The sequence below is a fragment of the Paramisgurnus dabryanus genome, chromosome 13 (genome assembly GCF_030506205.2).
Source record: "Paramisgurnus dabryanus chromosome 13, PD_genome_1.1, whole genome shotgun sequence".
NCBI lineage: Eukaryota > Metazoa > Chordata > Actinopteri > Cypriniformes > Cobitidae > Paramisgurnus > Paramisgurnus dabryanus.
This window is the reverse complement of record NC_133349.1, coordinates 31,437,265-31,462,594: the sequence shown is the minus strand read 5'-3', so window position 1 is coordinate 31,462,594 and position 25,330 is coordinate 31,437,265. Positions and strand designations below refer to the sequence as shown.

General features: G+C 38.1%; 1 protein-coding gene across 1 annotated transcript in view; it reads left to right on the top strand.

Moving 5' to 3' along the window:
* Positions 1 to 25,330, top strand: part of ascc3 (activating signal cointegrator 1 complex subunit 3) — a 294,060-nt gene that overhangs the window by 70,234 nt on the left and 198,496 nt on the right. The window contains exon 8 of the mRNA XM_065246358.2: positions 628 to 753. Within this exon, the coding sequence (XP_065102430.2) occupies positions 628 to 753 (126 nt within the window). The remainder of the gene's footprint in view (positions 1 to 627; positions 754 to 25,330) is intronic.

Genomic DNA, 25,330 nt, shown 5'->3' with positions numbered 1-25,330 from the left:
GCTATAGTTGTTGATGTAGAGAAACAGAGTAGTTTTCCAGAAGGTTCCTGTGTAAGTTCTTTTGTAGTTCCTGCAGTGGATAAACGATGGATACGATGACTTATGATACTGTCTGCTGTGATCAACAGCTAAATGTGACAGATTCATTAGTTCAGCATATGCTCGCTCTCTCTCTCTCTCTCTCTCTCTCTCTGAAAATGAGCTGTAATTATATGAGCTGGAGGAAATGCAGCATGCTAAATTTAGATATTTATTCTCACACTTGTATGAAAGATTAGCTTTTCAGAACAGAACACATTTTACTACATAAAGGTCATGTAAACAGAGCACAGATATATATATTTTTAGTTTAAACGAGAACGTGAATTTCTAATGCATGCATGTACAGGATACAGGATTCACTCATGTGTGTACAGAACGAGATGAATCATTCAGAAAATGACTGCCAACCATATTCAGCCATGATGTGACTGTATGACTGTACTGAAGTTATAATGACTTAAAATGACATTATAATAAAGGCTGAGTGTTGAGAAGATAAGCCAGTGTGAGAAGATAACACATAATGAAGGTTTAATTGTGTTGTGTTTTTGTGTGTAATTGTGATCTCTCTGCTGTGTATGGCAGATGCTGCTGCCAGAGGGGATCAAAAGAGAAAATACCAAGATGTATGAAGAGGTTGAGATCCCACCCAACCAGCCCATGCCCACTGGATTTGAGGAGAAACCCGTGTTCGTCTCAGAGCTGGACGAGGTCAGTCCCAGCTCTATATGTTCAACGTGCACACATTTCTGTTGTGGACAATAACCAATGGCAAATCTCTATATGCTGCCAGGTCACATTTGTGAATGTAGCTGCCCACTGGACTCAAAACACCTTAATCACTGCTTATGAACTGTGATCTGTTGTCATGGGTCAGGGGTAGTTAGTTGTGTACCTAATACTAACTCTATCACATAATGAAGCATTCCAGTTACTGTATGACAGGGCACAGTTATTTCTATATGAGAGGATGGAGATTCGGCATCCTGAAACAAGACCAGGAATAAATAGTGAAAAAAACTGCTTGATGAAAGAGAGATGTGCTGGCTATGAGTGGAAAACATGACTGGGTTAACTTTAGTCATTGTCATCTGTGTAAAGTTACTGTCATTTAACAGTTATTAGATATCTTACAATATTACTGTCTCTGAACTGTAATGCAGCGTTCAGACCTGCCGCGGTAGAGGCGTCAAGCGCGAGTGATTTCAATGTTAAGTCAATGTAAAGACACGTTGACGCGAGTCTGAATGTCTCGCGGCGCGATTAAGTGTTTAGTGCGGCGCTGTAGACGCGAGACACGATTCGCATCTAGTTTGGGCGAATGGTGCAAAAATTGAGCGTTGCCGCGGCAAACACGCAAGTTGAAAAATTTGACCTTTGTGGAAAAACGTGCCGCGCTAACCAATCAGGAGCTTGCTCTAGTAGTGACGTGATTACAGGAAGCGAGCAAAGTCGCAAGAAGCCCCTCCCATGACGTGAATTTCCGCTTGAATGTTTGGATGACTAGAATTTCATGTGCGGCTTGAAGAATCATAAGGTAAGAATCATAAATATAGACAAATTATGGTACACATAGCAAACACAACAGAGCTAGAGCCCACTATAATGCAACCTATATATAGCCTAATAATGTCAAGACACACAACCTCTTTTCTTTTATATTCTTTAATTCAATTTTAATTCAGATTCAGAGCACAAACCTGGCATGCACTGGCTTGACACAACTTATGCCTTATTAGGAATGAAAAAGTGCTATTGAAGGATAAGGCCTCAAGGAATAAAGCTCACTCATATCCGTCCAATATAAAGATTACATGTAGGCTAACATATAATTGCTTAATAAAACACACACAAACAGAGGAACACTGCATACAATGCCTAAAATAGTATATAGGATATCAGACAAAGGCTGGTAAAACAGGGGACATACCATGAAAATTTGACTTTTTCCATGTTTAAGTGCTATAATTGAGTCCCCAGTGTTTTTATTAACCTAGAAAATGTGAAAAAGATCAACCCAGTTACTTAGTTGTGATAAATCATTCTTCACAAGCATGGGAAAAATAGGTCATTGAATTTTGGCTCCCCCTGTGATGTCAGAAAGGGATAATACCGCCCCTTAATCTGCACTATCAAACCAAAATCAGTTCATTTGATTTTTAAAGGACACACCCAAAAATGGCACATTTTTGCACAAACCTACAAAGTGACAATTTTAACATTCTATATTATTAATATCTATATGATATTTTGAGCTAAAACTTCACATATGTTCTCTGGGGACACCATTGATTTATTTGACATCTTAAAAAAGTCTTGTGAAATGTCCCCTTTAAAACAGCAGTGTTTAAATGGGCTAAATTATATTTAGATAACTGTGTTTAGGTCTGCATTAATCTTATGTAGTGCTTTTTACTGTACACTGCTACTGTTGGCTACATGTGGATACTACCTACTAGTGATCTGCAGGTGTAATTGCACGTTGAAGCAGACGAAGATGCAGAACTATGAAGAAAAATTGAAGCGTAGCCTATGGCATAGGTCTTATGATGAAGTATATGCCCTTAAGGGCACACTCATATTAGGCACGGTTGCTTTAAACCGTGCCTGAACGCAATTGTCCCTCCTCTCCACTTCCCCATATGCTTGCACTTACACTGTACTTTTATCGATCCGAGCCTGAGAGCGCTTTTGTCATTAAGATTGTTTTGAGGAAAACTGAAACTAAAGCGCTTTCTCTTAACACTGGAGTAATGTTAAGTTTGTTGCTATTTATTTTGAGGTGCTTGATGACACTTCTCCCTCTCATATTGCTTATGCTGCTCAGATACTCAGTTGACCGTGCTGCCCTCATTAGAAGGTTTTTATGAAGCACTCACAATGTGCATTCTGTGCCTGAGCCCAAGTGAACTGCGCCCGAGCCCACCTCTGAAATTAAACCATGCCTGAGCCCACCTCTGAATGTGAACCCTGCCCGAGCCCTCCTCTGAAAGTGAACCCTGCCCGAGCCCTCCTCTGAAATGAACCGTGCACGGGCCCACCTCTGAAAGTGAACCGTGCACGAGCCCGCCTCTTAAAGTGAACCGTGCACGAGCCCGCCTCATAAAGTGAACCGTGCCCGAGCCCACCCCTTAAGGTGAACCGTGCCCGAGCCCACCACTTAAGGTGAACCGTGGCCGAGCCCACCCCTTAAGGTGAACCGTGGCCGAGCCCACCCCTTAAGGTGAACCGTGCCCGAGCCCACCCCTTAAGGTGAACCGTGCCCGAGCCCACCCCTTAAAGTGAACCGTGCCCGAGCCCACCTCTGAAAGTGAACCGTGCCGGAAGCCCACCTTTGAAAGTGAACCGTGCCGGAAGCCCACCTCTGAAAGTGAACCGTGCCGGAAGCCCACCTCTGAAAGTGAACCGGGCCCGTGCTCATCTCTGAAAGTGAACCGTGCCCGAAGCCCACCTCTGAAAGTGAAACCTGCCCGTGCCCACCTCTGAAAGTGAACCGTGCCCGAAGCCCATCTCTGAAAGTGAACCGTGCCCGTGCCCACCTCTGAAATTGAACCGTGCCCGAGCCCACCTCTAAAAGTGAATCATGCCCGAGCCACCTCTCAAAGTGAACCGTGCTGGAAGCCCACCTCTGAAAGTGAACCGTGCCGGAAGCCCACCTCTGAAAGCGAACCCTGCCCGAGCCCACCGCTGAAAGTGAACCGTGCCCTAGCCCACCTCTGAAAGTGAACCGTGCCGGAAGCCCACCTCTGAAAGCGAACCCTGCCCGAGCCCACCTCTTAAAGTGAGCCGTGCCCGAGTCCACCTCTGAAAGTGAACCGTGCCCAAGCCCGAGCCCAACTCTGAAAGTGAACCGTGCCCGAGCCCACCTCTTAAAGTGAGCCGTGCCCGAGCCCACCTCTGAAAGTGAACCGTGCCCAAGCCCGAGCCCACCTCTGAAAGTGAACCGTGCCCGAGCCCACCTCTTAAAGTGAGCCGTGCCCGAGCCCACCTCTGAAAGTGAACCGTGCCCAAGCCCACCTCTGAAAGTGAACCGTGCCCGAGCCCACCTCTTAAAGTGAACCGTGCCCGAGCCCACCCCTTAAGGTGAACCGTGCCCGAGCCCACCTCTTAAAGTGAACCGTGCCCGAGCCCACCTCTGAAAGTGAACCGTGTCCGAGCCCACCTCCGAAAGTGTATCGTGCCCGAGCCCATCTCCGAAAGTGAACCGTGCCCGAGCCCACCTCCAAAAGTGAACCATGCCTGAGCCCACCTCTGAAAGTGAACCGTGCCCGAGCCCACCTCTGAAAGTGAACCGTGCCTGAGCCCACTTTTGAAAGTGAACCGTGCCCAAGCCCACCTCTGAAAGTGAACCGTGCACGAGCCCCAAGGGCGTAGGTTTGATTCTGGCATTGGTGGGGACATAAATAAAATGGTCGCATTGCAAAAACTGTTTATCACCGTTTACTTGAAATAAACAACAGACAACTCAGTATGCACTTTACTCAGTGACATCTGACTCGCCAGCCCCGGTGCCATCCCAAATTTAATGTACTATAATAAACAATTCGTTATGTCCTAGAGCCTAATAAACAGTAACTGTTTAAGTCTTTGTCAAAAAAATGAAAATCACAACATATATGAATTCATATTTACTGTATAACAATGAAGAATATGCAATTAATATTTAATTCTTAATTTAATTTTGCCAAAAAAATCCCAGTGTTGAAGTTGGTATGTATATCATGCTGTTTCCTGAACAACATTTATTAACGTTTCTGTAGTTCACATTAAATCTTCTTTTCATTAACAGACAGTTAATCAGTGTGAAAAAATAGTTTTAAGTTTAAAATGTAACCTTACATTATGTCTACATCTGTGCAAGTAATGACCACAGTGCAGTTATGTAAAGTATTCAGCAATCATGACATGAATTCACGTTTTTACCATGTTGAGGTTATTTTCTTTCATGGATTAAGGACCCCCTAAATAACCTTGCCATCCCATTAATATAAGGTTGACAAAAGTTTGCAACTCCTCAGGTTAACATGGGATTGTCGTGTATTGGTGAAAACACTGTCCTTGAATCATTATGTGACACAACTTGTTCCGTATTTTGTGCATGAAACAGTTACAGTGGGTATAATAATACTTTCTTCCTCACTTACCTGTAGCCCGAATAATCACGCGCGTCTTGTTGAGTGAACTTTGGCGCGTTGTACAAAGTGAAACCATCCTATCACACGTAGCGAGTAAAGACAATCCCATCAAGTGATGTGAGTTGGAGAGGCGGGACTCAAGAAATGCTAATCCAATCATATTAGCAATGTGATCAGAGAGGCAGGACTAATGAAATGCAAAGCCAATCATATTAGCGATGTGAGTTACGGAGGCGGGCATTGCAGAGAACGAAAGCTGTTAACCGTTTGTGTACCACATAGAGCGTCATTTTTACAGAACGGGATTGCATTCCCGAAAGATTTCTAATCTCATTTAAATGATTCCTGAAAAAAATATAATAAGTAAAAAATAGAAAACACAAGAATAATACGGACATCAGTGGTTATATATAAATACAGATTAATTGTTTGGTCAAAATTATTGCTAGGGACAATTCAGTCTTTCCTGAATATTGCTAGGGACATGTCCCTAGCGTCCCACCCTAAATCTACGCCCATGACGAGCCCACCTCCAAAAGTGAACCGTGCCTGAGCCCACTTCTGAAAGTGAACCATGCCCCCGAGCCCACCTCTGAAAGTGAACCGTGCCCGAGCCCACCTCCAAAAGTGAACCGTGCCTGAGCCCACTTCTGAAAGTGAACCGTGCCCAAGCCCACCTCTGAAAGTGAACCATGCCCGAGCCCACCTCTGAAATCGATGTCGGACAATGTACGGTGCCCTCACCCTAGTCAAATGAGCCAGGCTTCTGCCCGCTTGGGCATTGTTCGCTTTGGATAGTGTAACTACGCCCTAAAGCAAACATAAGGTAATGGCATACTTTTGACAGTTTTTCGGTATTAACTGATTTTTTTTTTCTTAATGTTTGTGTGTGTGCGTACACCTGTATGCGTGTGCTGTGTGTGTTGAAGCTTTTAGTGCCTGCCGCCGGTGTCAAACATAATAACTGCTGTGAGGGAGCGTTTAAAAGCAGGAGGGGGTCAAAGCACTGCCCTAATGGAGATAAAAATACGCTTGACTTGCCTGCTGCTGTTGCCCACTTGAAGAAACTCGAACAACAGTTGAAAAATGAAAGGAAGCGAAATGTCCTTTCTTCATTGTTATCAAATCACCTCTGATCATCGCTCATTTCATGTGTTTCTAACACGGAGGACGTGATCTGGATTCGGCCTTTCTCTCGTCCCGCTGCACGAAGGAAAAATTTTCGTGTGTGTTTTAGTTAAAGCAAGCCGTCGTTCCTTAGTAAGAGGATAAATATACGAGTGGACAGCACAGATTTATTTTCCAGCCCCCACGGGGCTCATTTCCAGCGTCGTGTTTTCTTCCCTTTCAGGAAAGCATTAATTAAAGCGCCGAGCTTCACAGCGTAATCAATGATGCACCTTTCGGCCTAAATTTGGCTGCGTGGAAGTTGTTTTTGCTTTAAGAAACTACAGGATGATACATCACAGGTGAGGCAAACGTCGAAAAACAACCATGCGACCGGAGAAGTGAGATTTCACGGGAGTTTCATCATGGTTGTCCCTTTTCGGTTGTTTGTCTGCCGGTTGCGTCCACAGATCGGCAGATCGCTGTTTCTAGATTGATGGAGATTGATATAAGTTGTGTGAATTAGTGGGAGTGGAGAAGTGCCTCTATTCATTAACTAAAGCCTCCGCAACTCTGAATCAAAGTGCCTCACTTTTATAAAACACCGGCGTGAAACAACTAGTATGTCTTTATGTGCTATTAGGGCTCTTTTGAGCGATGGTCGCTGTGTTTTCTCTGTTTAAAGTGCTACGCGCTTGTCATTCATTGAAAGACGTAATGGGTAACAGGGATATGGGCGCTCAACTTGCCTTTAATAGCTGTGTGAAACATTAAAAGCTGGAAATTTATTAGGAAGCCTTTTAAATAATGATTCTCAAGCACAGCCGTTGTGCTTTAGTCACACGGTAAAAGCCTTTCTAATTTGTGTGAAGAAATATGGAGCTCTGCCTCCGCATTGATGGGAAATCAAAACAAACACACACTTATATACATCAGCGCAGTCGTGTGAAACTCACACATTGATTCGTGACCCTTAAATGCTTTTATTATTGGATACTATAGCAATATTTCTTCAAATGTGTCTGTAATGTTTCTTATGACAGTCATCATAGATACGCAATATGTTTTAATCAATAGTGTTCCACAGAATAATCATGTGGCTCCTTTATATCATTTTATTAGATTATAAACCATTTATGAGGACAATAAAATTTGCAATAATACCATATAGTCTATGTTGTATATATTGAATATATGCTGTATATTTCATGTGTAGGGGAGAGCGGCACAACCTAACGCTTTATGGTTTTGGCTCAATCATAAAAAAAATACTTGAGTTTGATTAATTTTATTATTACACAAGCAACACACACATCTCTGCTACAAATGAACATTTGAAGTTTGTTTCTAGTACTTACCATTCTTGGACAATTACACCAAACGTTACAACTTACCCCATAGGTGGGGTTAATTGTAACAGGCAGGGGGGTAGTTGTAACACTTGCTAAAAATTAAGTTTGCAGGCAAATATTTCAATATTATTTTGTCTATATACTTAAAGTGGATATTGTTATATATATATATGTGTCTATAATAGACAGGTATCCACACTGTATTCATTCATCCAGCCATTTACTAACAATAGTTCAATTATTAATGGATACAAATGTCTAAATATGCGAGAAAAAGCAGCACAATTATGACAAAACATTTTTTTTATATATGACCCAGTCTGTAATAATCATACTACAGTTTCAGAATCAAATTCTGAGATAATGAGCATCAAAGTCTGATTTTAGTCATTCATTTCATTATGATTTCAATCTTTGTCATGACCTTATTCAATCAATATTAAAGATATGAACAAAAATACATTTGACACACGATTTTTGATAAGACAGGCACATTTATTTTGTTGGCAGCTAGCAATCATTTGTATGTAGCCTATTTAAAACAACGGCAAGAATTACACTAACGTTAGCGGTTTTCATATTGTAAGTGCTGAGGGGTTAGTTAACACAGCGTTACAATTAACCCCCCTGGGTCAAAATATTTTCAAGCCCACCAAAAAATAGCTAAGAGCTGCAGACATATTTCAAAACGATGCTATGTTTTAGTCAACAAGACACTGATTAATATGACATAGCATTGGTTTGGTATCTTACACAACCAACTTAGAAACCGAAAAAAAAAACATGTGATGAAAAAATTGTACGTACATTCATCAATAACTCTTGGGAAAAACATTATACATTTCCAATAATTTGCGGGAGATCGTCTTTTGGCAGGATGAAAAAATACCAGAAAAATAAAACGCTTAACTTTGTGCTTATGTCCATGTTACAACTAACCCTAAATTAGTTTTACCCCGCGCACCCCTACTATTACTGTATATTTAGTATACACTGTATGTATCATCTTTCATGTAAATTTGCTTTGAAACAACGCAGCATTGTAAAAAAACATGGTATAAATAAATCTGACTCATTCTTACTTCTTCTTGATCTTACGATGAAGGTCAAGCTCTTATGTTAGATAAATGTGAAAATAAATGTGAAATAATATATATAAATGTGCTGCGTTCAATTATAATGTATTTTAGAGATCTAACCACTAGCCGACAGCAGTCCTCTGGTGGACTTCTCATCGCTTACAGATGATATTTCATATCTGTTAACCTTCAACAAAGGTCATACAATGTTTGTTTTGGTGGGTGACCCACATTCTCCTGTACGATTCTCTAATGCATACATCATTTGAATAGAATTTTTACAGTAAATCTTACAAGATAATGCAGTATCTATAGCTGTTATAGTCTAGTTTGCACTCACAGAGGATTGAATCACACAGGATTTAATGAGACAGATGTGGTAGTATTATAACTCACAGACTAGAGTAAATACTGCAATTCTTTCATGTTTTGTAAAAGTTCTGCCTGTAGCTGTGTGATGAATTATTCGTCCTCATTTGGCTGCAGTTATTTGGAGGTTTTTTATAAAAGGTGACTTTCGAATGACATTGCTTGAAAATTGCATGTCTGATCTCCAGCTTGATCTTCATAGCAATGCTGTAAAAACAAAATGAACGCAGATGCAGTTCGCATTTAAAAGCAGCATCTTAAATGTGTGCAGCTGTGCAGCTGTTTACATCGTGATTTTCATACGTCTGCTCTCAAATGATGGCACTAAAAAGGATGCATTTGTAATGAATGTCCAGTGTCAGATTTTGAAGGAAAACAATAATAAGCCAAAGTAAAGTAATGCAGCAAAAGAATGGCGAGAACATGTTTAAACCCTTTAAATGTATATTTCCGTTTTTTGGGATTGATTCTATTACACTTTACTTTCTCTTTGATTCTTCATTATATACCTATATTTCATTTAACACAACTCACAAACACACACAGTTCTGTTGACTGAGATTGAGCTAAAAGTGGCATTCCTTCATTCAAGCCAACATGTCTGAAAGGCAATAAGTCGGGCAAGTAGAAAACTGTGGTATTGCTTGGCTGTAATGAGGGATAAAACTGCATATTGTCTGTTTAACAGTGGTAGAAGGCGATGATGAGTCCCAGTGTGTGTGTATATTGAGATTGGAAGGGGACCCAGGACAGAACCTTGTGACACCTCAGTGGTTAACTGGACACCTGTCATCTGTGTGGACTGGATCTGATAGTTCACCATTTCCAATAAATAAGACCTTGCCAATCGCAGGAATTCAATGACAAAAAGCAGGGCGGTCTTTATGGAGAAAATCAAAAAATGAATAAATGTATTGATATAACTCGTTGTGTTATTGCAGCGTAGATATGATTTTGTTATATCATTTGTATTGCGGTATGTATGTATAGTTGATAAAGAGACATACGGTAAATTAATAGTGCAATAAGAAAGTTCAAAATACCTCACCCTGATTTACAACGGTAAGCATTTAATGATGATTATTTCAGCCGTCAGGTCAGATTTTACAAATGTTTCATACATCATCGCTCATTATTCATTCAACACTTAAACATTCGATTAATAAAAAGACAATTGGTGTTACAAATGATACAAATACAATCCATGCAATAGATCATGAGTACATAGTGTGTAGTGTATAGTATGTTGTGTTAGTACCAACTTTCCTGCAATGTTGAGAGCAAACATAGATTAGTTATGATTAGAGATCCACTGATGGTAATTTTCTTGGCTGATTCCGACTTCCAATTTTTCTGTTGGTGTGACCTGCTGATACAGATTTTTGCAGATTCCAATTATCTTTCTAAGAACTATAATTGACAGCATATTTTTAATAAAAAAATTATTTTCCATCATAAAATAAATTATGAAACATTGCACTTTCATCCAAACTGCAATAAATTACATAATCTTCTTTCATTTGAACAGATCTCAAAATAAAGTGCTTTCAAACTCATGTTAGATGTCCAAATATCAGTTGGACAGCTGTGGATAGAAGCATAGTTCCTAGTTAGTATGACAAGTAGACTAATGTTGAGTTTAGACTGCACGATTATAGCCCTGATTTTGACTTGGAGACAGGATATCACAGGCAAATTGGTGCTCGTTCACGAGAGTTGTTTTCTTGTCACTTCTCGCATGCGTTTGGTTGTGAGATGTAAAACAAAGTTGTCGCCAATTTTTCCTATGGTAAAGTCATGCATTGTGAAACCTCCTGTCGCCAATACATCGTGCAGTGTCAACACAGCAGCGACTGAATGCTACCCCATATAGTAATGCAGTGTGAAAACATCTGTGACCCGACTATTTTGAAAATCGTGCACTTTGAACTCCGCATTAGATTAACCATGCTTTTCAACAGAATAAGCAAGCAACATGCAGTGGATTCTATATTTGGCATTCTTAATATATACAAAGTCCATTTCATGTCTTTTGGTTTGTAAACAGAATTAAAAGGCTATGAGCTACGAGCTGGGATGAGTGACGCAAAAGGAAACTTGTGAATGAATGAAATATTTTGAAATTAAACAACTTAGAACTAAAACACGAAAACAAAAGCAATGTACGTTGTTTACAGCAATAATCTGACATTAAACCGATCTGAACAGATTAATTGGTACTCCACCCCATACTTGACATCACCAGCTTTATTGTTGCACCAACGTGGTTCAAACGATGGATGTGCACCAAAGTTACTATGTTTTTGGGAAACATTGTGTCGAGCTAGTTAGTTTCTCCAACTATGCATCATACTAAGGTGGTTCAGCAGCGAGTTATGTCGTTGTTCGGGAAACGCACCCCAGAGTCCTGCACACAGGCGGGTGAACTGGTGAAAAAATATCAACATGTCTTTTGCGGATGCGATGTAGTGCTCAATATAGGCATGGGCGGACTGCATGGGGGGTTCGGGTCTTTGTCAGACAGATCACGTTTCTGGGCGTGGAATTAAATTAAGGCAGCGGGTCGGAGCTGCTTCCACTGCGAGTGTGACTGTGACGTTATTGCTTGCACAACTGGCAACAAAAGGGCCGGCTCGGAATCAGAATTTCGAGAAACTGAGCGGCCGGTTCCAGGTCTGGCCAATCATGCATAAAATCGGCCAATTCCAGTCTCTGTTCGGTCGATAGGTGCATCTCTACTTAAGACTAAATGAAATCTAGGCTGTACCTTACTGATATAACATTGAGTTATTGGTTGTAAAAGCTTCAATAATGGTATGGCACACATCTCATATGTTTGGTCAGTCCATATAACATTAACCCTAACCAACCATTCCTGATGAATCCCACATGATTCCTGACCTCTCTTACACTATACATCATGGTGAATATAAACACAGAAACACACCCCAAAGACCTGCCTGGGAATATATTGTAGTGTATTATGCAGATATTATTTATGATTTGTCATGTCCGCTGGTATGATAGCCTAACAGTTAACTCTTTCCCCGCCATTGACGAGATATCTCGTCAATTAAGAGAAAACGCTTCCCCGCCAATGACGAGATTTTCCGTCTTTACGCAATACCGCTATTATCCACCAGGTGGCGCCCTTCCGCAACTTTTTAAACCCGGAAGTATTGCCCTATGGCAAGCTGCTGCATGTCCGTGTCTGTTTTAAAGATCGCTCTGAATGGGATCTATATGAAAAGTCAGTCATAAAACTGGAATTATCTCTGCTTTTTGCTCAAAATATGGTGTTTTTGCAAAAACCTACCCATATTCAAAAGCTGATTGCAAAAGAACCACTAAAGGTAGGATGAAACGGGTTTTTTTGTTTGAAAGCAGAGGGTCTGTTCTTTCATTTGGTATATTGTATGTTTATATATTTAAAGAAGAACATTTTCTGGAAGGCATAAAAACTTTGGTGAAAATCATGAAAAACGCTGGCGCTGGCTGGCAACTTTTTTTTAAAACGCTGGCGGTGAAAGAGTTAAGGATGTGTGCTGTTTATGCAAAGGTTTCAGGCTTGATTTTGAGTTTGTGAATTAATGAGATCTCAATGGTGTCGTTTCATCTTACGCCCTTGAGAGCGGCATTTAACCCTGTTTGCTTCTGGAACGCTGCTTTTGTCAGCATGTAAACTCGGGTGTTTTGCTGGAACTCTTGTCTACCTGGGAGTAGGACAGAAAAAAAGATTTGCATACACAGTGTGATGTTTCTTGAATTTTATTTTATTTGATTATTTTTTATAGACACAAATGGATGGTGTGTTGGCTGCTACTTTAATTTATGCACTAAACACTTGGAGAATATTATTAAAACAGTGTTTGGCCTGGAAGGACATAGAAGGGCTGTGCAATTTGGGAAAAATATCTAATTGCGATTTTTCTGACAGATAATGTGGTTTCGATTTAATTTGCAATTTAATTTTGTAGTTTGCATCTGCTTTTCTAGATGTTACATCTTACTGATACTGCTTATGGGTCTGGTAACTTTTTAATTATTAAAATATTAAATACATTTTAAAATAAGTAGAAAATGCATTAAGTTCAAGTGAACTTAGTAAACCAATTAGATGGAATTGCAGTTTGTTTTAAATGTGGAGGTTGGCGTGTGTGAAAACAAGCGATTCAAGGCAGGATATCTGATTTAAAAAAATGTTAACTTTAGCCTGAAATCACAATCCCCACCCTCCATACAAATCCCCATCCAAAGTCATGCCTCCTCCTAAACACATGCACACACGCACAGACCAGAAGCCCATTTGTGTCTCATTTAACAGGGAGGAAACTTTGCAGTACAATGTAAATAACCAGGGGTGCACATAACTTTTTTGTCCTGGTTCTCAAAGGATCACCTGGAGATGCTGCCTGCTACTCACACTATTCATAGCAACGACATCCTACATGCTGTCATCATCACTTATGTCTGCTAACTCATAAATTTCAAATATTGTTAAAAACAAGTAAACCTTGAGATGTGGATCGTGCTCGCGCTTGAGGTTACACCAAACAAAACTTATCAAACAACACGTGAGTATAGAGATCGCGTGAGATCTGTTTCGCGTCTTGTTGTGCTTAAAGATTTAAATTGGCCAATCGGGCAAGTGACTTTTGCACCTCTGCTAACACACATTAATGTTAACACGTTTGTAATCATTATCTTATCAATAATGCACTGATCAATCCCTAAAATTCCAGCAGTACGCAAAAGCACCTTTTAGAGCAGTGCCTGGTGCACATTTTTTATTTTAATCGCGCATGCGCACCTGGGCACCAGTTATGTGCACCCCTGTAAATAACATTACCAGAATAACAAACATAAACAGCTGTTTTAAATTGAAAGTAGATATGGCATGTTTTCGGTTGTGTAGATGTAGTAGTCTGCTTGTAATTTTGAAAACAATAAATATCATTACGCTAATTCTAGGGATGCACCGATAGAATTTTTTTGGGCCGATACCGATTTAAACAGACAACTTCTGGCCGATGCCGATACCGATATTAAACACTTGTGTACAATACTATACAGTTGGTCTATTAGCTAGTTTATTTCTGCATCAAATTATTTTTACTGAACATGGATTGGATCTAATTAACATTCAATTGACCAACATAATAAGAGAGACACAAATTAAGCTAAAACAAATATAATAAGACAACATGACAACCTTCAAAGGTGGTTTTTGCTATTCAGCATTTATTTCATTAACAACATTAACTCATTTTTTTTTACATATAATGAATTTCTTTATGAAGTTAATTAATAAACAATCGGTATCGGCCTTTCTCGTGCTATTGCCGATATGCCGATGGTTTCAAATTCACCAAAAATCGGCCGATAAATATCGGCGGCCGATACATCGGTGCATCACTAGCTAATTTGTAAAGGTACACAAACTACATAGGCAACACTTTGTTCCATCAAAACAAAATATCTGAATCCATCTTAATATCATACCATGTACCTACCTTTCCAAAAGAAACACTGCACCCACTTTTTTAGACCCTTTGCCTTGTGCAGCTATTTTCATCGCGTGGAAAAGCAGTAAAGTTACCGATGTAAAGAGTTTTTGCTCTTTACTGATCCAGATGGTTTTTGTCGTAGTTGTTTCATAAAATGTCTTTCAGGAAAAAGATATGACTGCGTGAATAGGTTGCGCAGTGCCATATGCAAAACACATTCACAGAAGAGAAGCACAAATTGCATGCGTCCAATTATTACATTCGGTCAGAGTTCATTGATTTGTTGAACATTTTTTGGTCCTACGCCTTTTACAGATGACATATCTTTATACAAATACATTTAAACACATTAATATAGTGATTGCTATCAGGATCTGACGAGACTTTAAGTCAGCATAACTAAAAAAGTAGCGCCGTTTTGGTTGGCGTGCCTAACAGGGACAAGTCCGAGTATGCAGTCTTTGACAGATTATTTTCAGCAGTGGTGGAAAACTCAGAATCCTATCCGTCATTTTGGCAGGTTACACTAACAATTTGTTAATGTAATTCCAGCCATGTCCAGTTGGTGGCAAGTGTGTATTTGTCTCAAAGTGATACTCCAGCCAAATATCAAAATTACCCCATGATTTACTCACCCACAAGCAATTTGATGCATATGTCCATCTTCTTACAGATGTGGCCTTTAAAAATGCGCGTTTTCTCCCGCGGCATTCGCCAATTCGTCTCGCAGAGTCTCGCAGCATTCTGCAAGTGCTTTCGGGGGGGCTACTTTCCATTTTCCCTTAATGTGTTTCGCTTCACAGAATATCCACCAGGTGGCGCATGAAAACATTGCATTGCGTTGTTTCCAGAAGTTAATAAGGGCATTGCTGAATATTTTACATTGCTACTGTATTAAAACAGCAAAGTGATATGTCAACCCATTCTTGCCAGCATAACAGCGCATACAATTATTAAGATACGTGCAATGCGAACTTATAGGAAGTGCAACAGAGAATTTAGTGTGAGCCTAATAAACGCGACTCTATTTACAATGAATATCTTAATTATTTGTGTTGTCGAATTTTGACACCGTTTCATTGTTTGTTCATAATATTTATAATTGTCAGTTTTTCTAAAAGTATCAATATTTTAAACAGATTAATGTGGTATAAAAAAAGACATGTTTTAAAGTTAAAAATGTTGTAAAAAATATATTTTAAGAATAACAATATGATACATTTATACTGCGCTAAAATGCTTCACATATGGAAAGAGGAATTCTTCTCAACCACCACCAATAAAGTTTACAAATTATTCTTTAGAAAAAAAGGCGTTTAAACCCATGCGGGGTGTACAGTTGGCATATGATATCTTTTTTATTTCGTTTTTACATATTTATATTTATAAAATCTTTAATAATAGGCTACCTTTCTTGCGCATATGCAGTCAGTGTTTCTACCTAATTCATAATTGTAAAAAATATTATTGTAAAATAGAATATCACTAAAATAATTTATTAAAGTAACTTAATAAAATGTCTTAATGTCACTTATGTGTTTTTTTAGTTGGTCAAACCAAAATAATTGACGCGAACAGAGAAACTGTGCCTTTTGCGGACGAAAAACACCTCCGAAATGTTGAGTTTATGAATTTTTACAATATGTACTTTGTGAAATGTGTGTGTAAAATAATCAATTTTATAACATGTGGCTGTAGAGACAAACACGCCGCATCGCCTTCCAGATATCTTACACGTTCGCATTCAACACTTTTCAAAACTTATTTATATTAAATCTAATTAATAATTATAAATTATGACATGAGAAAATTAGAATTGTGCAAAGAGCCAATTCAGATATTGTTAATTAAAGCTGTTTTATACACCTTTCTGTTATAAATGTTTTAAAAAATATATTAGTATTCTTATATATTAAGAATAACAATATGATACATTTATATTGCGCTAAAATGCGTTACACATGGAAAGAGGAATTATTCTCAACCACCACCAATAAAGTTTAAACATTATTCTTTAGAAAAACGCCTCCGAAGTGTTGAGTTTATGAATATTTACACTTACAATATATACTTTGTGAAATGTGTGTTTAAAATAATAAATTTCATAACTGTAAAGACAAACACGCCGCATTGCATGATTTTATAAATACCGAGGTCCATATAAGTATTTTCCAGGGCATGCACCCCAGGAAAAAAAGCTTCTTATTTCCCTGCTCTACATATATGAATTTTAATACATCAGAAAACCAAAGAATCAAATACCTAAAGATTTCAAACCATGTCAGTATGCAGAAGACTTGTATTGGTCATTAGGAATACATTGTAATAATTATTTTACCATCCTGGGCACACTAGTTGCTGCACACTTTCTCTTCTTTTGTTATTTATTTAACTTTAATGACTTCAACAGGTACTGTTTATTAGGCTTTAAGACTGAATGCAATAAAATGTTCAAGCCAAAATATGAACATTTAAACTCCGTGCACGCGCGCTACGGGTGGATGAAGCGTTGTACCGCGCACGTGATGCATCGCGTTTTCAAGTTCAAGCTTAGCAGAAGTCCAGTGCAACACAGGGAATCTAATCATTATACAGTTAAAAACATATCTTCAAGAATTAAAGGGTGGCGTGGAATGTTGTTAATAAACATGCTGAAAACGGAAAGTGTATTCTAGTGGTGTAGTCTACGTGATACGCAGGTATACGCCGTATACCCACTAGAAATTGTCAAGGATTTCCGTATACCTACTAAAAATAGCGCGAGGATGCGTAACAGCATGGTTTTGTGACATTTTTAAACTTTTAGTCATAATATAGATGTGAAGCACTGACCATTAAATGCCACACTTGCTACCTTAGCGGGTTGAAATACATATTAGGCAATATACTTCCTGCCGAACTGCGCGATCCGATCGGCGTATGAATTTCTATGAAATCAAATTACTATAGTGACGCGAAAGTGACTGGGGAGCAGACTGGTGTTGCGCCACAAGTGAGTGACAGCAAAGTACCGCGAGAGAGACTCCAGTTATCACATGGAGAAATCTGCTTTGAATCGCTCTCGCGGTACTTTGACATCACCATGAGGTCTGCTTAGCGCCAAATGAAGTCGAACCTGCAGTGTAGCTGCTCACTCGACACTGTAAACAAACAGTCCATGTGGAGAAGAGAACGACGAGTGGAGCAGTGCACAACATAAAATCCATAGAGTTTACAACGCACATGTGAGTAAACAACATTTAAATAATCAGTCCAGTTTATTACTTTATCTGGAGGTAAGGCTCCAAATACAATAAAATAAGCCCGTAATTATATCCTGATGGTTTTAGCTTTCAGTATGTTTGCTTGTGCTTCACAGTGTTAAACTTTCCTTCTCTGTGTTAATTTATATATCTACGTTCAAGATGTATATGATCTTAAACTTCTGTGAGGAAATTCATGTCTGCGTTGATGTTCAGTTCAGACTTGCAAATTAAAGATCATTTTCTTCACTTTGGTTTGGGTGTCTAATATGCTACATTATGGTCTTGTAATAATAATTAAGTAAAAGCCTATTTTCATTTTTAAACAATGCTTATATTATATGCAAAAAAAGCTTTTATATCAATGACTATGCAAATGAGAGTAACTTCATGGTCATCTTAAATGTGTATTATGGTAATTAAAAACATTTACACCATTAAATTAAACATGGTAATGTTATCAATAGTTGTCAGATAATAGCTATTGAAAGAGTGGATATTTTTCTCCTTCAATCCAAGTGTTTGCCACGGATTGAAGATTGTAAACAGTTTATTTAATTTTAATTAACAGTTGAGTAACTTTTGGCCCTGGGTTAGATGTTGATTAACACTAAACCAGTCTAAAAATCAGTCCAGTTTCCCCAGCTGTAACCCATTGGCTGTTAAAGTCTTTTTTTTCTTATAATAAACTGACATTTTGATAACACATTCAGTTTATGTGTTTATGAGTACACTTTCAGAATGCTCTTAGTTACATGAATATCTATACTGTATGCATCTGTGAGTGTGGTGGTGCTTATGGGCTAGGACGAGTGAGCATAAGGGTGAGAGGGAAAAATCACAGTATACTCACTACAAAAATCTAGACTACACCACTGAACGGAGGTATGGCAAGAATCAGCAGTGAAGCAACCTACCCATTACACAAAAAATGCACACGGCCGCGCCGGTCTCAGTGTGTCTGCATCTATGAAAAAAATGTGCACCACCTGCATGCAGCGAGCACGCGCGCTGCCTGCACGACATCCAATCACTGCAGTCCCACGTTGGTTTGGATGTTGGGACCGTACCAGTACAGCTCAGCAGTGGTGTAGTCTACTAGGAATTGTAAAGGATTTCCGTATACCCGCTAAAAATAGCGTGAGGATGCGTAACAGCATGGTTTTGTGACATTTCAAACTTTTAGTAATAGTGAAGCACTGACCATTAGCATGCTACACTTGCTACTTTAGCGGGTTGAAATGCATATACATATTAGGCTATATATTTGGTGTGTTTGACTTTCTGCCGAACTGCGCGATCCGATCGGCATATGAAATCACTATAGCGGCGCGAAAGTGACGGGGGAGCAGAGTGGTGTGGCGCTACAAAACCCACAGGCGAGTGACAGCAAAGTACCGCGAGAGCGATTCAAAGCGGATTTATCCACGTGATAACTGGAATCGCTCTCGCGGTACTTTGACATCACCAAGAGATCTATACCACTGCAGCTAAGTCACTACATTGACATGGCAGAAGGACAGAATGCCATTTTGTTTTGGGCACTCTTCCTTCACTCTTTCAAGTAGCCTTGGCAGTGCCTGCTTCTAGTGCTACAGTGGAGCGAGTTTTCAGCCATGGTGGCATCATGGCCAATTTGATCTTTTGAAAATGCAATGCAGTATAGGGGCCTCCCTCCACCTGTCCACAGCATGCATTTTATTTCTGTTGTAAGAGGACTTGACATGACTCGAAACTAAAATGATAGGACTTTGGACTCGACTTGAGACTTGTTGGCTTTGACTTTTTATTTGCTCATTGTATTTGTTCTGTGTGAACAATGAAGTTAACGTAAAATTGTGTTTTTCTTTTACTGACATTATCTGGTATTATTATTTAGACCTGTCTATTTATTGATTTATTTTGGTTATTTTGGATTTTGGGGTTTGTGATATTTCCTGTTTTTTTTGTATTAATGCTGCTCATTTACGGAGCAGATTGATTGTGTTATAATCTTTTGGTTTGTGTGTATTTGTTGGTTGTATGTGTGTGGTGTGTGTGAGTTGTATTGAAATTTTGTCTTTGGTTGCTTTATTTTTCTTCATTATTAGTATAAGTATAATAGTTTTATTAGGCTTTGTTGTTTTGAATTGATTTAGTATTTTGGTTTTGTTATTCGAGTGGTATTATTTCTTTGATTTGCTTTACATTAAAACTGCTCAAGAATGTAGTGTAGTTATTGTGGGGATTGTGTTTTCTTATTTAATTTGTCTTATTTTTGACCTTATTTGGTTTGTGTTGGGTGGATTTACATACTTGTGTTCTTTATTTGGTTTGAAGTGTGTGTTTATTATTTGAGCAGTAAATTGTTTATTGCAATCAGAGAAAATAAACTAACTTGATTAGTTTATTCTTTTTTCCTTTTCCTTTTCTTGTAATTTTTGAATTTGTTTGTGTTGGTCAGTGTATGGTGGACGGCCCATGTAAGCCAACCACAACAAAGCCTATTTTGTTGACCTGTTTCCATTGGTCAAAAGGGTCTTTTAAATTTTACTGTCTCGCTCAATGTGGTTTTAGTAATTTAATTGATTAATAAATTTGTTATCTGTGACTTTGTCTCTGCTTGTCCTTTTCATTTGGTTGAAAGCCTGAAGTGCGGGCCTTATTAGTATGATTTGACTGTAATCCAGTCACAATAGCAATGACTCTTTAGATAAGATCTATAGACATGCACATCAGTGTTTTATTTGTCTGGAGAAAAGGACAATTTGATATCCAAAATAGTGTCCAACATAATACTTACTCTATCAATATACTCAAATAAGTAGGGCCTACATGCACTGCTATCAAACGTGATGTGTTTTTGGTGTTGTAATCTGGAACTTGGTGTATATCAAATGTGTTTGTTAAATGTCTCCACATGGAAACGGAATGCCCTCCCCCCCGCACAGTCCTGCAATGAGAACCAGAAAAACCGGTTTCTAACCATTTTATTTACATGTGAATAGTGAGAGCACCCCCTCAGGAGCTGTAGCAGGGTTTTTGCGGGGTCTTTATAAGCTTAAGCCAGGACTTAGTTTAAATAGGAAATATAACTAGTTTTAACAAACATGCCTTACTAAAAACATTATTTTTCTGCATTTTGAGGCAAAAAAGGGCATGGCCGCCCGGACCTCGGTAATTTTCTGACGCGTGTCTTATTTGACTCAATGCTCAGCGCTCGTTTGACGACTTGCGGCGCCACGCAGCCCGATCGGACGGCATGTGACGTCTTAGCACCGCGAGACAGTAGGCCTACAGTATGCTTTTGAATAGATCTCGCGGTAGTGGGATGTCACAGGCCAACGGGTTTGCGCTGCGCCCCATTAAGTAAGATAAAGTGAAAATTATTCCTAGATGACCAATAAAATCATACCAGGCAGACAGCAAAGGAGGAAGGATACCTCAGTTAGTGGAAGAAATAGGTTAAATTGGGCCGGAGCGGGCCGGAGCGCAGCTCCGCCTCCTCGGGTCCACAACACACCTTGCCGGAGCTCCGGTCCGTCTCCTTCAGCAACAGGGTTTGACGCAAAGCGAATAATAACGTTTTCATTCATAAAGTCACGTTTTCTTTGCATGCCTGATAAAATATCATAATTCTTGCAAGTTATTTTGGCAAAAACAAAATTTTATTAAATTCAAGGTTATTTTGGGCTAAACATGGTTTGTTCGTAGTCGGTCTATTTATGAGCTAAATAGTGGCTATATGTACGACGGTGCATAAAACACTTTAAAGAAATTAAACAAACCTTGTAATCGCTGTTAACTTTGCTTACAATGACATACCATACATCTCACAAGTTATTTTGGCAAAAACCACATGTAATTAAATTAATGGTTATTTCTGGGCTAAACGTGGGTTATTCGTAGTCGGTCTATTTGTAAGCTAAATAGTGGCTAGTACAGACGGTGTATAAAACACTTTAAAGAAATGAAACAAAATACCTTAATCGCTTTGAACTTTGTTTACATGATTAAATATCATACATCTCACAAATCATTTTGGCAAAACAACATGTAATTAAATTAATGGTTATTTCTGGGCTAAACGTGGGTTATTCGTAGTCGGTCTATTTGTAAGCTAAATAGTGGCTAAGTACAGACGGTGCATAAAACACTTTAAAGAAATGAAACAAAATACCTTAATTGCTTTGAACTTTGTTTACATTATTAAATATCATACATCTCACAAATAATTTTGGCAAAACAACATGTAATTAAATTCATGGTTATTTCTGGGCTAAACGTGGTTTATTCGTAGTCGGTCTATTTATGAGCTAAATTATGACTACGTACAGACGATGCATAAAACACTTTAAAGAAATGAAAAGAAATACCTTGTAATCGCTGTTAACTTTGCTTACATGATAAAATAGCATCCATCTCACAAATTATTTTGTCAAAAACCACATGTAACCAAATTAAAGTTTAATTGGGCTAGAAGTGGGCTAGGCACAGCCCGGCTATATCGGGTCTATACTGAAACGAGACGTTGAAATGACGGCTATTGCTTGCTGGGTATAGACTATTGTACTTAATTCCTGAATCCCATTCATTCAGATAGCCTATGGATTTTTTTCCATTCGGCGGAATAAAATAATTAAATTAAGACGAGCTGAATATCATACACTGTTAAGACTGGACAAAACCGTTAGTTTTGTAGGTGTTCAGCTTGGGAGTTATACTCGGTTTAACCAAAAATGGGAATAATAATACAACAGAATATTTGGAATTGGGGCAAGCAGAACATGAATTCACAAATCACAAAAAATGTAAAATTAGATAAATTAGTTAATGATATTGCGCAAATGCTCTCGGTCTCTTCAAGGTCTACGCGAATTAGAGGTTTGTTATAAGACTCCGTTATACATCACGTCTCTTCTAATTGCACAGAAAAAATGAATCAAATGATGCGCATTTAAGTCGTACATATTTACATATTTTATTTGATGTATACGCCTTAATAATATAAGTATTTAATTTACAGATTATTTTAATCAATATATTTGATAAGGTCAGAATTATATATTTAAGTTTTTGAAACTGTAATAATTGCTTTCTTCAAATTAATATTATTTGCATTTAACATCAACTTAAAAAAATGTACGTTTTACGCCTAACTTGAACTATGATGTACTTACTATTTTTACATTGATATTATTTGAGTAAATGTAGGCAAAAAAATAAATTAATAATAAGTAGAACAAATGTTAATTTAAAAAAATCCCATATAGCCAACAGGTTTTAATCAGCAACAGAGAAACTGCGCCTTTTGCCGATGAAAAACACCTCAGAAACTCCTCGAATTTATGAATTATTACACTCACAATATGATTTAATTTACTTACTACAAAAATATAACTCATTATACAAATTTATTCAACACCATTGCACACTTTATATCGAGTTTCATACCATGTAAAGGAAAACATGATAATATAAAAAGTACAGTAATGCAGAAAAGCGCATTACAACCATGTCCAAGCTATTAAAAACGTTCAGATGCAAAAATGAACTAAATGTAGCCTACAATTAGATAAACTAGTTAATGATATTGCGCAAATGCTCTCGGTCTCTTCAAGGTCTACGCGAATAGAGGTTTGTTATAAGACTCAGTTATACATCACGTCTCTTCTAATTGCACAGAAAAAATGAATCAAGTGATCCGCATTTTAGTCGGATTTTTATGGAGAATAGGCTATGTGACCGTTTAACCCACGTGGACCGAACAAGAAAACGTATGCTTTCATGGAGTCCGTGTATGACATCTCTTTTATTTAGTTTTACATATTTTATTTATATGCATTTAATAATACCGTAAGATCACAATGTATACACTGTAAAAAATGATTCAGTGGCTTTGTAAATGTAGGCTATCTAAAATAAATGATTAAAGTAACTTAATAAAATCTTTTAATGTCAGTTATGTGTTTTTTTTAGTTAGACAAACCAAAATTAATGACTAGAAATAGATATTTTGTTTAAAATGTACATATTTTATTTGATGTATACGCCTTAATAATATAAGTATTTAATTTACAGATTATTTTAATCAATATATTTGATAATTTCAGAATTATATATTTAAGTTTTTAAACCTGTAATAATTGCTTTCTTCAAATTAATATTATTTGTATTTAACAACAACTTAAAAAAATGTACGTTTTACGCCTAACTTGAACTATGATTTACTTACTATTTTTACATTGATATTATTTGAGTAAATGTAGGCAAATAAATAAAATAATAAGTAGAACAAATGTTAATTTTAAAAAATCTCATATAGCCAACGGGTTTTAATCAGCAACAGAGAAACTGCCCCTTTTGCCGATGACAAACACCTCAGAAACTCCTCGAATTGAATATTTACACTTACAACATGATTTTATTTACTTACTACAAAATATAACACATTATAGAAATTTATTCAACATCATTGCACACTTTATATCGAGTTTCATACCATGTAAAGGAAAACATGATAATATAAAAAGTACAATAATGCGGAAAAGCGCATTACAACCATGTTCCAGCTATTAAAAACGTTCAGATGCAAAGATAAACTAAATGTACAATTAGATAAACTAGTTAATGATATTGCGCAAATGCTCTCGGTTTCTTCAAAGGTCTTTGCGAATTATTTTGTTATAAGACTCCGTTATCATCACGTCTCTTCTACTGTAAGTGTACACAAAAAAAATAAGACGAATGATCCGCGTTTAAGTCAGATTTTTATGAAGAATATTTGACTGTTTATGTAACTGGCAAAAGAAAACTTCGCCAACCAAATGTTTGTCAAAAAGCTTGCATGTGACATCAAAGTACTGCCAATGCACCAAGAATCCCTGTCATGTTACTTCGATATCATATAGTATGCTTAAAGCATAAAGTCGAGCACACATTGTCGTCAGTATGCCCTACTGTACTTGAAACACGACTGCCCTCTACAGGTTTTTTATTTCCTGCGTCCCCCACCGAATCACCCTTCTGCGGGATCTCGCAGAATTTCGGAAGTCCTCGCGGCATTCTGCTTTCAGAGACGCGCATTTTTAAAGGCCACATCTGTATAGGCAAACACATTTGGAGTTAATTTAATAAATGTCTTTGCTCTTCCAAGCTTTATAATCCAGAACTGACTTTAAACCTCAAAAAAGTGCATTCATCCTTCACAGAGGTAATCCACATTGCTCCAAGGGGTTAATAAAGGACTTCTGCGGGTAATCTAAGTTTTTCCCTGATCCCTTTTTTCTACCATTATAAAGCTTGGAGGAGCAAGCACATTTACCAAATGAACTCCAAATGTGTTTGTCTGAAAGATAAATGTGTCTTGGATTGCTTGAGGGTGAGTAAATCATGGGGTAATTTTGATTTTTGGCTGGAGTTTCATTTTAATGCAGACTCATCTACATGAAGTTTGAAATGTGAAGTACTGCCCACTGAGCGGTGTAAAGCTTTTAGACTCAAATCGTTCCAGCCACT